This window comes from Chrysochloris asiatica, unplaced genomic scaffold (genome assembly GCF_000296735.1).
Source record: "Chrysochloris asiatica unplaced genomic scaffold, ChrAsi1.0 scaffold00137, whole genome shotgun sequence".
NCBI lineage: Eukaryota > Metazoa > Chordata > Mammalia > Afrosoricida > Chrysochloridae > Chrysochloris > Chrysochloris asiatica.
The window spans coordinates 704,100-720,792 of NW_006408655.1; the positions used below are offsets into that span (position 1 = coordinate 704,100).

Consider the following 16,693-nt stretch of genomic DNA (forward strand, 5'->3'; position numbering starts at 1 on the left):
TCCACTAGATGCCAGGGGTTTTAGATATATTGAATATGTTCTAGAGATGAAAAAAGTAAGTTTCTTGAAGTTAATACTTTAGCCATGGCCAAACAAAGAGTAAGTGGCATTGAGCAGTACCAGGTCAGTTCATTTTTGGAATCCACACTCCTCCTCTCTAATACCTGTTTTTCTAAAATGACTAAAGTAGAATCTGTAGGAAACACATTCATATTCAGAGAGAAGAAATATATTAATTTTTTTTCCTCCTTTGTATTTTTGCTAGAAGTTAGACTGGTATTCCTATTCTTAGTCAATGTACAAATTTGTCTCTCTTCCCAACTCACCTGATCTTAAATGTCCTGAAGGAAAACTAGGGAGAGAATGCCTCCCTTGCTTTCTTTAGGGACGTGAAAGGGATTGGATGTGGTTGATGCTTTGAAAACTGCCCCCTCTTCACTGCAGGAGTGAAGAAAATTTTATGGGTACTTTACAAATGAGTTTTTTTTTTTTTTAATTGTAATGCTTCAGGTTATGACGCTGCTAAGATAGTTTGAAAAATATCGCTCACTAAGTCTTTTCTATGCATCATGCAACACATTTCCATTTGATTTCTTTTGCAGTTGAAGGAAGTGAAAACTTATGGAATAAAGATCCGTTGACTAGCATTTCCTACCAGATCAACTCCAAAGCTGCTTTAACTTGGCAGCAGGCAAGGAAGAGCTGTCAACAGCAGGATGCCGAGCTCTTGAGCATCACTGAGATACATGAGCAAATGTACCTAACAGGTAATGACATCAAAAGGAAATACAGTTGCAAGTTAAAACATGCTTCTTCTATTCTTATATAATTTAACTTTAAAGTAGACAACACAGTGAATACAGACATCATTACAGAGACAGACCCATAGCTGATGGTTCAGATAACATGACAAATCAGCAACCTTTTGGAAATAACACAGTACAAATGGGTTTCATCACATGAGCTGACTTTGTTCTATTGATGATGACAATCTCTAGAAACCTGTGCTGAGAATGATTATGAGGACTAATTTGGGTTCAAAGTAAAAGATGCTAAAATCCATATTTCATGTTGCTCTTGGGTACAGGGGAGTGGTACCATGCTGGTTAGGCACTCACCATCAAAATGATAAAATGAAATTCTGCTACTGTATGTAAGGCCAAATCAGGGCTGGCTTTGAAACCCTGATTAATTTTTTTGCCTTCTGTCTCTCTAACTCTCAGTATCTACTGGTTTTTAGGTCTTATTGATCCTTTTCCCACAATGTTTTCTTTTGTTTTTAGAAAACATCTAGTCACATTGAATTAAATCACACAAGATTAAAAAAGCTGATGTTTCCCTGAGAAGAGAGTTTCTGTTTTAGTGTCTAAATCCATCCTTGGGGAAACAGAGAGATTAGGACCAGAAATTGGTCTGAAAGAGAAAGCATTGCCAGTTTACTACCTCCAGCATCCCCTCCTTCCAATCCACTCTAGTACTGCTGCTAGATGAATATATCTTTGCTCCTATGATCAAAAAACTCTTAAAGGCTTCTCATTGCTATCACATCATTAATAAATACCTTTGTCTGCCAGTCAAAGGATCTGATTTGTCCATCTACTATAGTTCCCCTTCATGAATTTTGCAGTATTGACAAAAGAAAAATCTGTGTTATTTATCTATGGCTCAGACTTTCTCATCTCCACATACATTTCTTCTCATGTCATTTATGAGGGAGCATCAAAAAGTTTGTGGAAAAGATGGAATGAAAACATAATGAATTTTTCCATGAACTTTTTGAAACCCCCATTGTATTTTACCTGATTTCCCTTTTCCAGAAAACCCCAAATCTTATAAAGTTGAAATATGATCTTCTCTATGAAGTTATCTTCTCTGTTTCCACCTTGATTTCTCTTGCTCAAATTTGCTCATCACGATTCTTATAGCTTGTGATTTTTATGTCTTATTCTCCCTAGAAGATGATACATGCATTCTTTCTTCTTTTTTTCTCACTCCTGGATTAATTCATTCCTTCGTTCAATAAGGCATCTGGGTTTCTGTGTGTAAAGTGTTATGATAAATCTTGGGGATACATCCTCACCAAAGCAGATTGGTTCCATCCACAGGAAATTTAAGGTCCAGTGGGGAAAATAGACACACATTAGTAAGCAAATAAAGAAATACATACAATTTAGAATATGCACCATGAAAAAATCAAACTGAAGGCTGTGTTGACAGTGAATTAGAGGGAGAAATGCTGAAAATAAGGACTGTCATGTGAATAGCTATGCCCTACCCAAGGAGGTTTGCACAGACCTTCCAAGGAGGAAAGTCTCAATAAATGTTTGTTAACTGGCATATGATGGTGCAGCACAAGGGAAATCATGATTTAGTGATTCATCATAATCTTTGGACAGCTGGAAAATGAGTTAAGGTCAGGAAGACAGTAAGCACAGCACCTCTTAAACATGAAATTGCTTACTAATCACCTCAGAATTTTGTTAACAATGTAGATATTGGGCCCAATCATCAAATTCTAGATTTGTAAGTGTGTGGGGAGGTCCAGCAATCTGCATTTTTAAACAACTTTTTAGGTGATTCTGAGGCAGGTAGTTGGGAACCCCATTTGGTAAAACACTCTTTTAGTATCTATTATATCATGGATGTCTGTGAATTCCTCCTGACTGACTCAACAAGCAGAGGGTAAGGGGTCCAGTCTGGGTCCCAGCTCTGTGAAGACATTAATATTTGAGATTACCTGAGGTGTCTATGTCTCAGGGCCTTCATGTGTTAAAGGGGATGATATGTGTGCACTGTGATATCTATGTGTGTTGTTGTTGTTAAGTGCTATTGAGTTGGTTCCGACACACAGTGACCCTGTATAGAGTTTCCAATGAGCGGCTAATGAGTTTAAACTGCCAACCTTGTGGTTCAAAGCGACCTTGACCTTGTGCTTTATCCCACAGCACCTCACCAGGACTCTAAGGCCCTGGAATCTGGGCTAGACTAGAAGGGATACAGCATGATCCCAGTTCTGCCTCATTTTCTAGCACTTTTCCAGACAGTTTTCAAATAGTACCTTTCATCAGCTGGCACACATTTCGCTTAAATTATTATTAAGGACATTGTGGAAAGAAAAGCAGTATGATTTTTCTGTGTGCACTCATAGCTTAAAAAATGGAATTATATCACTGTCTGTTGAAATATTCACTTTGGTATCAGTGTTTGGAGTCCTTCTAGTATTGGGACAAAGGACCAGGTGATTAATACTTGCCAATTGTTACCAATTAATATTTACCAGTTGCTGTTCAAACTCACCAGCCACTCCAGGGTCGCTATGAGTTGGAAGGGACTCACTGGTGCCTAACAAGAACAATCAGTTATGTGAAATTGACTCCCACTTGTGCTGACCTAGAATGTGTCAGAGTAGGACTGTTCTCCATAAGGTTTTCAATGTCTAATTTTTTCACAAGTAGACCAGGTCTTTGTCCAAGCCACCTCTGGGTAGACTTGAACCTCCAACCTTTTGGTTAGCAGCCAAGTGCCTTAACCATTTGCAATATTTACAACCATGTTCAGGGTACTGGTGTGGCACTGTGGACTAATGCGCCAGACTACAAAGTTGTTTGAACTACAAGGTCGGTGGTTCAAGCTCACCAGCTGCTCCTTGGAAACCCTATACAGGGTCTATGGATCGGAATCAACTAGAAGGTACTTAACAACAACAACATAAAAATAATGAGAAAGAAAGGACAGCACTGAAAGAGACCTAGCCCCCTTCGCTCCCCCCAAAAGTAACGCAAACAATGAAGACATAGAAAAGATTATTCCAGACAATCCTGGTGATATTTGTGCATACTTGCATGGGTGAGCGAAAAACATATCAGACTTGAAATAGTTTCCGTTGGTTCTTTTTTTTTTTTTTAAAGGAGCCTATTTATGGATTATATTATCATGCCTCTTCTGATTTTAACTTGTTTCCGGCTTTCTGGAAACCAAGGAACAGAGCACAGGTTGCCTTTTACTTTTTTCACCAGCTGTGCAGAAGAAACGGGAGAGACAGGAAGGCCAGCAGCTCTGCCCAACTATCTCCTAATTTCCCAGCCAGGGCTCCCTCAGCTATCAGGCCCCGGCGACAGGAAATACTTCCCTAATCAGCAAGTGCAATGATTGTGTCACTCTGGAGAGCAAACAAGCCTGAAACTCAGTTGAGAGATAGCAGAGTTCAGAACAGAACAAAATTACAGCAATGAATTTAGAGGACCTGTGAGGCCAAGCAAAGATCAAAATATTAACAGTGTCAAAGAAGGACAAAACACAGGCACAGAGATCAGGTATAGATTACAGGATACAATAGACTGTCTTAAAAGGGGGGGGGGGAGGATTAATAGACTATAGGGAAACTCCAAAGAAAGTTAATACTTTACAACTTACCATGAAAATGACGATCCAATCAGAAGAAGGAAACATGAAAACGAAGAAGAAACTGGAAAGAAATAGCACAAAAAACATGAACTCAGCAGAAGAAGGCATGCAGAACAAAGGAACAAACAGCACCACAAAAAAATAATTATAGCAATTCATTCATACTTATCGATAATTACACTGAATGTCAATGGATTAAATGCACCAGTGAAAAGATATAGATTGGCAGAATGGATAAGAAAACAAGAACCTTCAATATGCTGCTTGCAAGAGACACTCCTTACACAGAAAGACAAAAACAGACTAAAAGTTAAAGGATGGAAAAAAATATACCAAGCTAACAGCAATAATAAACAAGTAAGAGTGGCAATACTAATCTCTGATAAAGTGAACTTTAAGACAAAAAACAGCATAAGAGATAAAAAGGACACTATCTCATGATCAAAGGGTCAATTGAGCAAGACGACATAACCATAATAAATATTTATGTTCTCAGTGAAACAGCACCAAGGTATATGAAGCAAACCCTACTAGAATTGAAGAAAGAAATAGATAAATCTACAATTATAGTGGGAGATTTTAATACGCCACTTTCGAAAAGGGATAGAACAACCAGAAAGAAACTTGACAAAGACACAGAGGAACTAAACAATACAATCAAACAACTTGACAACATTGCTGTGTACAGAAATTTCAACCCAACAACAGCACAGTGTACATTCTTTTCCTGTGCAAAAGGAACATTCTCCAGAATTGACCATGTGTCAGGTCGCAAAACAAGCCTTCATAAATTAAAGAACATCAAAATACCACAAAGCAGTTCTCAGATCACAATGCTATAAAACTAGAAATCAACAATAAGAAGACCAAGGAAATAAAGTCAAATACATGGAAACTGAAAAACACCCTGCTGAAAAACACAACTGGGTAGTAGAATAAATAAAACGTGAATTCATAAAATTCCTAGGAACAAATGTTGTTATTGCTAAGTGCTGTCGAGTGGATTCCAACTCATAGTGACCCTGTATGAGGGGTAGCTGATGAGCTTGAACTGCCGACATTGCAGCTCAAATGGCTTTGCAGTCTGGTGCATTAACCCACAGCGCCACACCAGGACTCAACTTATGGATGTTGTTGTTGTTGTTGTTAGGTGCCATCAAGTCGGCACCGACTCATAGTGACTTTATGCACAGCAGAACGAAACAATGTCCAATCCTGGGTCAGCCTCACTACTATTGCCACACTTGAGTCCATTGATGCTGTCACCTGGCCAATCCATCTCATTGGGGGGCCTTCCTCTTTTTCTCTGACCCTCCATCTTACCAAACATGATATCCTTCTCCAGCTACTGTTCCCTCCTGACAATATGTCCAAAGTATGAGAGACGAAGTTTGGCCATCTTGGCCTCTAAGGAGCACTCTAGCTGCATTTCTTCCAAAACAGATCTATTGGTTCTTTTGGCAGCCCATGGTACTTTTAGTATTCTCCTCCAACACCATAACTCAAAGGCATCAATTCTTCTATGGTCTCCTTATTCACTGTCCAGCTTTTGCATGCATATAAGGTTATTGAAAATACCATGGCTTGGGTCAGGAGCACCTTAGTCCTCAAGCTGACATCTTTGCTCTTCAACACTTTAAAAAGGTCTTGTGCAGCAGATTTGCCTAATACAATACGTCATCTGATCTCTTGACTGCTGCTTCCATGAGTGTTGATAGTTGATCCAAGAAGAATGAAGTCCTTGACAACTTCAATCTTTTTTCCATTGATAAGAATGTTGTTTATTGGTCCAGTAGTGAGGATTTTTGTTTTCTTGACATTGAGATGTAATCCATACAGAAGACTGTGCTCTTTGATCTTTGTCAGTAAATGTTTTAAGTCCTCTTCACTTTCAGCAAGCAAGGTTGTATCATCTGCATATTGCAGGTTGTTAATGAGTCTTCCTCCAATCCTGATGCCACATTGTTCTTCATAGAACACAGTTTCTCTAGCCCTCAGAATCACAGCAACTCACAAGCCACCACCATACGACAGACAGGAGTAGTGGCCATTTGGTTTTATGTCGAAACTGTCACTTTAAATTTCGAGGAGATCTGTGTGCATGCATAGTAGAACCCTCTATGGGTGGGGGTGGGGTGTCCATTTGCTCAGGTATCCCCTATAGTTACCAGAATGGAGGTGCACAGTCAGCGAGAGACCAATGAACAGATACCAAAAAAATGAATGTCCGCACCTGTATCTTCTTGGCTCTGTCAGGCGTTAGTGGCTGTTCAGATCCTTCCCCCACTTGTTCTCTCCCAAGATGGTGGCTGTGGGAATAGCTGAGCATCTTGAATTTGAAAGCAATGGATTTCTTGATTCTCCTACAAATTCTAGCTGTTAGCCTTCCAATCTTCTAAATATTCCTTTATATGTGGTTCAGAGTTCTAGCACCATCCCCTGAGCCTGCTTGGCCCAGTATTCTCTGTTGTTGGTGATGGAGCTCCTTACTGCATGTCTACCCAATCTGCCATCTTGATTGTATCACTTATGGATGTAGTAGCTCAAAAAATGGAACAAATCTTTATAGCGAGGTTTACTCCCACTCCATTGGTACACAGGGTTGACTGGCTTACAAGCTTTCAAGAGGGAACCTAGTTCCAGACAGGGCAGGGGAAGATAGAATCTCTGCTGAATGATTTCCAACCTGTTGGGACAGGGCTGATGAAAGGAGATGGGGATAAGACTCAAGTGGTACAATAGTGAATAATTGCTATCAGGACTGACTGTGAGGGTGGGAAATGTAAAGGTAGATGTTTTATAACAAAAGTAGATGAGTGACTGATTTTGCAGTCCAGGGACAGAGGTCCCTGGGACCATCAAGTGAGAAGAGCGAAGTGCGGGACCCTACCCAGAGAAACAGATATGATGAGGCAGATATATGATCATGTGGACAGATGGAGTGGCTGGGGACACTGGACTGAGGGAGGGAAAGGTGTTGTGTGCTGACAGCACTGCTGGGCTTGGGCGGTGGGTGGGCCTGTGGGGTGTACCCTTTGGTTGTTTGATGATGCATGGAGATGATTGCAATCACTGCAATGAAATGAAATACGATAGGATGAATGTAAAACTGATGTTCTCCCATGAAAACACATAATTCACAATAAAAAACTTAAAAAAAAAATTCATGAAAAAATTCATTATCTTGTAATTACCTTTATCCATGAACTTTTTAAAGCCCCATCTTATTAGGGAAGAATATAGAAAATCATATTATAGTTGGGGCTGTGTGAACTACTCTATTTTGGACAACAGATCACTAAAATGAAGAAGGGAAAAAAATGTCACAAATAATCGTACTTTTAAAATAAGATTTTCATTTAAATGAGTGAGTTGAGGAATAGCTATCACTTTTTATTTTGAATGCTCACACCCTTGACATAAATATTATCCTCCCCACTTTATAGATGAGATAACAAGCAAGCAGGGAAGAGTTAGGAAACATGCCTAAAAACGCAGTTGGAAAATGGCTAGGTTGGATTTCAGTGCTATCTTTCCATGTCAGTGAAGCTGGATCGTGCAAATGGTTTTGTTGTTGTTAGGTGCCATTGAGTCGGTACTGACTCATAGCGACCCTATGCACAGCAGAACAAAACAGCCCATGGCACCTTCAGTATTCTCCTTCAACACCATAACCCAAATCATCAATTCTTCTATTGTCTTCCTTATTGTCATTGTTGTTGTTAATGCCGTCGAGTCAGTTCCGACCCATAGCGACCCTGTATAAGGTTTCTAAGGAGCAGCTGGTGAGCTTGAACCACCGACCTTGCAGCTCAAACAGCTTTGCAGTCTGGCATATTAACCCACAGCGCCACACTAAGACTCTTTGCTAAAATGTTGGAGTCGTAGTGTGGTGCTGTGGGCTAATTGTTTGAACTGCAAGGTCGGTGGTTCAAGCTCATCAGCTGCTCCTATGAAACCCTATACAGAGTCGCTATGGGTTGGAATCAACTTGATGGCACTAAACAACAACAACAAGAAAAAGTCGGTGGTGCAAATCCAACTAGAGGCACCTGGAAAGCCAGGCCTAATGAAAGGTCTCAGCCTTGAAAACTCTATTGAATAGTTCTACCCTGCACATGCTGGTTCACCCTGAATTGAAATCACCTCAACGACAGCTATGTAACAACAGTAATGTTCCATGTTACCATATTGTGCCTCATTTAATAAGTAGTGATTTGGTGGTCCCTACGGCACTAACTAGGACCAGTCTCTGGAGAAGGATATCATGTTTGGTAAGGTGGAGGGTCAGAGAAAAAGAGGAAGACCCCCAATAAGATGGATTGGCCAAGTGACAGCATCGTTGGACTCAAGTGTGGCAACAGTAGTGAGGTTGGCCCAGGATCTGGCAGTGTTTTGTTCTGCTGTGCATAAGGTTGCTAGGAGGCAGTACTGACTCGATGGCACCTAACAACAACAACAGCACTAACTATGAGCACTAACTATGAGTAAGTCAGTTGCCATGGAGTTGTTCTGACTCACAGTGATAATATGTGTATCAGAGTAGATTTGCAAGTGGACTGCCAGGTGTTTCTTCTGGGGGGCCTTTGGAGGAACTACTGGGTTCCCAGATCGCTAACTTGTTTGTGCTGTCAGGTAGATTCCAACTCATAGTGACTGTATTTCTGACGAGTGGCTGGTAGGTTTGAACCTCTGACCTTGAGGTTAGCAGTTCAGGGCTTATCCTATAGTACCACACTAGAACTCCAAGCACTAACTTAATCTAATTACCCCTAATCTAAGATGTCAAGATTGCTCCAATACTTTTAACTGGCAATATGATTTGCTGTGAGTTGAAAAATCTACTAGATAAGTAACAGGTTTGATTTGTCTTTTGGGGGCAGGACTAAATATTTCTGCACAACAGCCCACTCTTGTTATCACCTACTGGCATTTCATGATCTTCGCTTCTGCTTCCACCCTGAAAGATGTTGAGATACTCTATGTGATCCTCAATTCCTGAATTAGAATCATAACTGCATGTGTGTAGCACTAGGTTTTACAGAACTGAAATAAGAGATAGGAAGTGAAACTTTGCTTGTTACCCTGATTGTTTTTGCCAATTTCCTTTTGTGTTGACTGGAAAAAAAATTTAGACTTCAATGTATAAAAGAAGATAAAAAGACCAGTGTTATCTTAAACACAGATATGTCTTCTACTATTATTAAGTTCAAAAGTAAATATATAACAATTTTAGATATTGCATGCAGAAAAATTTACAGTTAAATTAGCATGTGGAATTGATGTTTGTATTCAGATACTAAAAGTTTGGACTGTCATTTTATAAATGGAAAAAATTCTTTAGAGAAAATATTTCTGAAAAATGTTCATCTACATTAGGTGCTATATTTAACATGGGTTAAAAGTTTTGTTTCTAACCGATATCTTTTGCGAACTCTCAAGCAATATGAAGTTTTGTTATTAATAAAAAGGGTAATAATAGTAATGGAAATAACAAGTGACTGCCAAACTGATTTTGATTCATGGTGACCCCATTTGCTTAAGAGATGAACTATACTCCAAAGGGTTTTCAATGGCTGATCTTTCAGAAATAGATCTCCAGGTCTTTCTTCCAAGGCAACTTGGGTGGACTTGAATCTTCAATCTTTTATCTGATGGTGGTGGTGGTGGTTTGCCATAAAATCAGATCCAACTCCTAGTGACCCTGTATAGGGTTTCTAAAGCCGTAAATCTTTACGGAAACAAAAAGCCTCATCTTTTTCCCATGGAACAGCTGGTAGTTTCGAACTGCTGACTTTGAGGTTAGCAGCCTGACTCAAACCACAATACTACCAGAACTCCTTTTTATCCAACAGCTAAGTACATTAACCATTTATACCATCCAGAGATTCCAGTAGTAGCAATAACATTTATTGGGTACATACATACATATTTATCAGTCCCTGTTTTAAGTATTATTTACTTATGAATTATTCCCATGTATTAATTGCTTTACTTCCTCAAAAGAAGCCTAGAAGTTCCTATAGCAGACGAGTAATACCAAAGAATAGATAATTCTCTTCAAGAGCTGCTGTCTTTTCTTATAGCAAACCACAATAATTTAATTAAGCAATATCCAGGCAAAGTCTACTTCAATTCTTCATCAGTGAGTTGTGGTATGAAAAATTTAAATGCACATACATACAGGACTTCTGGTGTGGTGCTTGTAGTATCAGTACTGGACTGTGAACCACAAGATCAGCAATTCAAACCCACCAGCTGCTCCTTGGAAACCCTAAACAGAGTCTCTATGAGTTAGAACCAACTTGACAACACTTAACAACAACAGCATGTATATATATATTTACCAGAAAGTTTTAAAAAATACCAGAATAATTAATATGTAACATTGTTAAATGTAGCATTTTAGAAATACCACTTTCAGCAGCATTTCCTCTATGATAACATTCTGTAAGAATAACCCCAAACCAAACTCTCTGTTGTCCAGTCGTTCAACTAATTGTGACGCTATAGGACAAAGTAGAATTACCCCATAAGGTCTCCAAGGCTGCAAAAGCTTATGGAACCAGACTGCCAGATTTGTCTCCTATGGAGCAACTAGGTGGGTTCTGTAAGTATAGAGATGATTATTAGTCAAGCTAGTATAACTTTGAAGAATGAATGAAAATGATAATTAGGCATTCCATTGGATGTAGTGATCAGTAACATAACATATAAAGTTAATCTAGCACTGATCTCAGAATGACATTTCTCAGGCAGAGACTGGTAGGGAGGTGCCTTCTCTTGACACTTTGTAAGTTTTTTGTTTACATGATTAAATGGGATGGTAATTTTTAATTGCTTTATTTGATGTCTCCTAAGGAGATATAAATACTAATATAGTACCTTGTAAGTTTTCTGTTTACATGAGTTAAATGGTATAGTAATTTTAATTATGTATCCTAAGGAGACATAAATACTAAGATAGTACTCAAATGAACCACATATGGAAAACAATAAAGTAAAAGGAAATTATTGATGAGATGATCAACTATAAAATTGATTTAATAGAGGATGAATATTTTTTTTTTACCGTCTCATTGGAATATAGGGCTCTTTTTTCTTTTTTTATGATTCAAGGATTTATTAAGTTATACATTCAAAACTTCGTGCTAATTGCATTAGCAAAAAATCAATGTAAAAACACTCTACAATTCTGCAACTGTCAATTAAAAAAACTTTTGTTCTAGTGGTTGAAAGGTCCAACATTATATTCTTGCCAGTGTGTAAGGTGTGCAGGACACAGCACTGAGTTTACAGAATTTCATGGATCCAAAGGAACCTCTTTTAGGAAAAGCAAAAGCAACAATAGGAAGCATGTGTCCATGTAGCTGAGGTACTGCAGCTGATCAGTATTAGTCAAGTTACAGTGTTAGTAATCTGGCAAGACTGTGATGTTAATGAATATTCATAGTTCAAGGGCATCAAAAATATTCCAAACGCTGTAAAGTGGCAACACATGATCTTTACATCTAGTTACTAGAAAACTAAGTAGAGTACTTAAGTAGTGTTGAATAAAGTAATGTGGAAACAGAATGCGTGGGCTCTTCTAGGAAACAAACACACTTTCTACTGCGTTATCAGAAAGGTTTTATAATACAAGAAGACATATTGCTCATGAAGAAAGGATTATACAAGAAAAGCACTCATTAAATTAAGCATCTATGGGAATGGCCAGTCAAAAATGAATTAAATGTCTGACTGTGGAGGCGGGCTGGCAGGTGGGAGAGAAAGAAAAAGCCGGGGAAAAGTCACTGATAACACCGGCCTTTTTGGTCTCATCTATGTACGGGACAGAAATTAACCTTGGGAAAGATTTTGACCCGTGACAGTTTTATTCAGTTTCATGAAACTGCATACAATGTAGTGTCAATCAATCGTCACTTGAAATCTTGTCAAAATACTGTCTTTGGTCACATCTCGTGTTCCCCACCCTCCACACCAGCAGAATACTTCACGAGGAAACGAGTAGACAAGGTCTCTGTTCAAAATCTCAGTAAAAACTAACAAATAAATGGTTTTTTAAAAAAAATTGCACTAGAAAAAATCAAAACAATTGATTCAAAGGATTGAGTGTTAAGACTGACTCCATTTGGAAATACAGGACAAGGTTAAGAAGTGAATGTGAGCTGAGAATTTACTGGGTGTGTTACATGGCAAAGGTTCTTTAAGGAGGCTGTGTGTACTGCTTTACCACAGGTCTGAGAACCAATTAGGAAGTGGCTACATTTCCCAACATCAGAAGCTACGGTTCTTTAAAGACAAAGGTCTTTCTGAAACAGTTTAGTGTTTAGTGTTCATAGCACAACAGTGCAACTTAATTCACAGGGTATTATGGCAACTCTTAGAGAAATAATCGGGGCTTTGGAAACATAAAGCTTTAATATTAAAGGCTTGTTTTCTAGCTAAATTTTTATCGAATGTGAAAGTTAAGACTCTTATATTCAACCAAACCTTGAAATGACTGATTGGTTCAAAGTGGTTTTATGGAAAAACTACTCTGTAACAAAAACTTGGCATTGAATACAAAGGCTCCACCGGTTTTCAGCAAATAGTACAAAGGATGGGGTGGTGGGGTGGGGAAGGAGAGGGGCTCTGCTCATTTACAACAGCAGGCATTTTCCCTTCCTCTTCTTGACAGGGAGTGGGCAGAAGAAGGCTCTGATGGCATCATCAAACACTGTCTTGAGGCCTTACTTAGTGAGTGCAGGTATTTGACTGCACAGATCTCCTTGGCAATTGCTAAGCTCTTGGGGTATGTGATGGGAGTCAGCTTCTTCTTCAGCTTTTCCATTGTGTCTTTATCATCCCTCAGATCTAGCTTGGTTCCCAGGAGGATGATGGGAGTGTTGGGACAATGCTGTCCTGCCGCAGGGTACCACTTTGCCCCGACATTTTCAAATGATGCAGGACTCACCAGGGAAAAGCAAATTAAGAACACGTCTGTTTGCGTATAGGGCAGGGGGCATAATCGGTGGTAATCTTCTTGTCCAGCTGTATCCATAAACCCAGAATCACGGGTTTTCAATCTACCATAACACAGACAGAGTAGTTGTCAAAGACGGTGGGAATATATTCTCCAGGAAATGCATTGGTTATGTAACTGATCAATAGGCAAGTTTTACCTACAGTTCCTTCTCCCACCACCACACACTTGATGTCCTGCATTTGGGCCACTCGCAGGCAGGCCACGAGCTGAGGAGAGAAGCTGCAGGCACAGGGCACGGCGGCTAGGCGGGCACGCGTCTGACGCCCGCTGTCAGTGCCGCCTGGCGCTCAGCGGACTGTGAGCCAGAGCCCAGCGGTAGCCACCACCTAAAAAGGGGGCTGTCTCTTTTTAAAGAATGATACTTATCCCAATGATTGAATCTGTTGGAATGCTAAATTGAACCCTGAGTTTCAACTGTGATTCACTAATTTTCTGCTTGAGTTTGGGTAAGTTATATACCATACGCCCTACTCTTTCCTAAGTATAAGGAGCCCTAGTGGCACAGTGATTAACCATTTGACTACTAACTGAAAGACTGGTGATCAAGCCCACCAGCCGCTTGACAAGAGAAGATATAGCAGTCTGTTTCTATAAAGATTTCAGTGTTCATACCTTGTGGGCAGTTCTACTTTGACCTATGTTGTTGTTGCTGGTTTAAGTGACATCAAGTCAGTTCTGACTCATAGAGACCCTGTATAGGGTTTCTGAGAAGCTACTGGTGGGTTTGAACTGCCAATCTTGTGGTTGGAACCAACTCAATGACAATGTGTTTGGCCTGGGTTTGGATGCTCAGTTTCCAATTTGTAAAATGAAGAAATTGGACTAGTTACTCCCAAGCTCTGCTAAATTTTTTGCTAGCTCTTAAACTTTCTTTTTCTAGAAAACTTGAAGAAAAAAAGTGAGCTTTAATTTTTATTGATTTTTGCTTGCTAGTATTTAATTTTATCTCACTTATATTTTGTTGCTTTATTTTTTTTAAATCAGGAAAAAGGTTGTAATTTTTTAGCAAATAATTGCAATATTGAATTCAGTTTAGCTTATCAAACATCAACATACCTAATTGATAACCTAATCAATGTCTTCAAGTGAGTTTTCTCTTGGTAAGAGCCCTCTGCTAAATGCTGAACAAATTGAGTGTAACATCCAGGTCACATGGTCCCCAAGACAGTGATCAGCACTCAAATGGAACAGGGATGTGATAAATGCTAGGTACGATTTTTTGACAAATTTCATTTATTAATCTCACACGTCATTTCAACTCTTTGAATCTGTTTCCACATTTATAAAATGATGATCACAGTTCTTAATTCATAGTTTTTAAGGCCTGATGTGGCGCTGTGGGTTAAAACAACTGCAAGGTTGGAGGTTCAAGCACACTAGCTGCTCCTTGGAAACCCTATACAGGTTTGCTATGGGTTGGGACCGACTAGATGGAACTTTACAATAACAACAACAAGGATTAAATGAGGAATACAGTACTGGAAATATAGTGACCTCTGGTAGCATAGTGGTTATGAATCTCAGCTGTTCGAAACTACCAGCTGTTCCACGGGAGAAAGATGAGGCTTTCTGCTCCCATAAAGATTTATAGCCTTGGAAACCTTGTACAGGGTCACTATGAGTCGGAACCAACTCCACGGCACATAACAACAACAACAGTACTCTGAATATAGTTCATACTTTGTAAGTGGTAACTTATCAGTTCAAAGAGTTGACTGGGGAAATACATAAAAGTAAATATAAATTGCTCTGTTACATTTATGTGCATGGAGTCCTGATGTGGTACTGTGGGTTAATGTGCCACACTGCAAAGCCATTTGAACTGCAAGGCTGGTAGTTCAAACTCACCAGCTGCTCCTTGGAAAGCCTATACAGGGTCGCTATGGGTCGGAATTGATGCAACAGCACTTAATAACAACAGATAATTGAGGATATACATTTTATTAAGGCTAAAGGACAATTTTCCTTTTAATCAGCTCTCTTAATCAACTACAAGAATATACAGAGAACCAAGAACACTTAGTGTTTTAAAATGCGGTGGCACTGTAGGATCAGCACTGGACTGTGAACCAAAAGGTCGACAGTTCAAACTTACCAGCTGCTCCTCGGAAACCCTATACAGAGTCACTCTGATTTTTAATTGACTCCATGGTACTTAACAGCAACAACAAATGTTTTTTAAAAAGATATAGATAATGACATAGCTGTTTAGCACAGATAGACTTATGTCAACATAGTCTCTGTTTTCATGTTTTGGTATTTAACTTTCACATCAGGCTTATAGAGTTTTAAATATTGTAATACTGATTTATTAGCTGTCTAAATAAGAGTTGTTCATGTTTACATAAACACTTTATGTTTAGAAAACAATCATCATTTTAATAAGAAGGAAAATGAACCTTTTAAAATATCATAAAATAAAATTCATAGAATTAGCTCTGACATATGAGTTTGGCATACTAATTTGTGAAATGATACATTGAAATGTATATTAAACTTTTTCATAATAGAAATATTTTGTACAAAACATATTTTATTTATACTCTAAATAAACAGGTCATATTTGACGATTCTCCAAAGAAGAAACACACTTAATATTCTTGTCAAAGTATATAGTAATTGTCAAGATCATAGGACTTGAAAGCAGTCAGACTGGGAAGGAATTTAGGAAGAATCTTACTACTCATATTTACCTATGTCTTCTCAGCTTCATTTTCTTTATCTATTCTATGTAGATGATAATTGCACTTAATTTAGATTTTAGGATAATCCTAGAAGAAAGGTTTGTTGTTGTTGTTGGGTGCCATTGAGTCAGTACTGACCCATAGCAACCTTATGCACAGTAGAACGAAACACTGCCCGATTCTGGGCCAACCTCACTACTGTTGCCATGCTTGAGTCCACCAATGCTGCCACTTGGCCAATCCAACTCATTGGAGGTCTTCCTGTTTTTCTCTGACCTTCCACCTTACCAAATATGATATCCTTCTCCAGTGAATGGTCCCTCCTGACAATATATCCGAAGTATGAGAGACGAAGATTGGCCATCCTGGCCTCCAAGGAGCACTCTGGCTGCACTTCTTCCAACATAGATCTATTGGTTTTTTGGCAGCCCATGGCACTTTCAATATTCTCCTCCAACACAATAGCTCAAAAACATCAGTTCTTCTACAGTCTTCCTTATTCACTGTCCAGCTTTTGAATGCATATGAGGTTATTGAAAATACCATGGCTTGGGTCAGGTGCGCCTACGTCCTCAAG

General features: G+C 39.0%; 1 protein-coding gene and 1 pseudogene across 1 annotated transcript in view; one reads left to right on the forward strand and one right to left on the reverse strand.

Annotated features, from left to right (window-relative positions):
- The window catches only part of MRC1 (mannose receptor, C type 1), a 135,260-nt gene that overhangs the window by 31,200 nt on the left and 87,367 nt on the right, over positions 1–16,693 (forward strand). The window contains exon 6 of the mRNA XM_006869905.1: positions 603–767. Coding sequence (XP_006869967.1) covers positions 603–767 — 165 coding nt within the window. The remainder of the gene's footprint in view (positions 1–602; positions 768–16,693) is intronic.
- Positions 13,047–13,611, reverse strand: LOC102816778 (annotated as a pseudogene).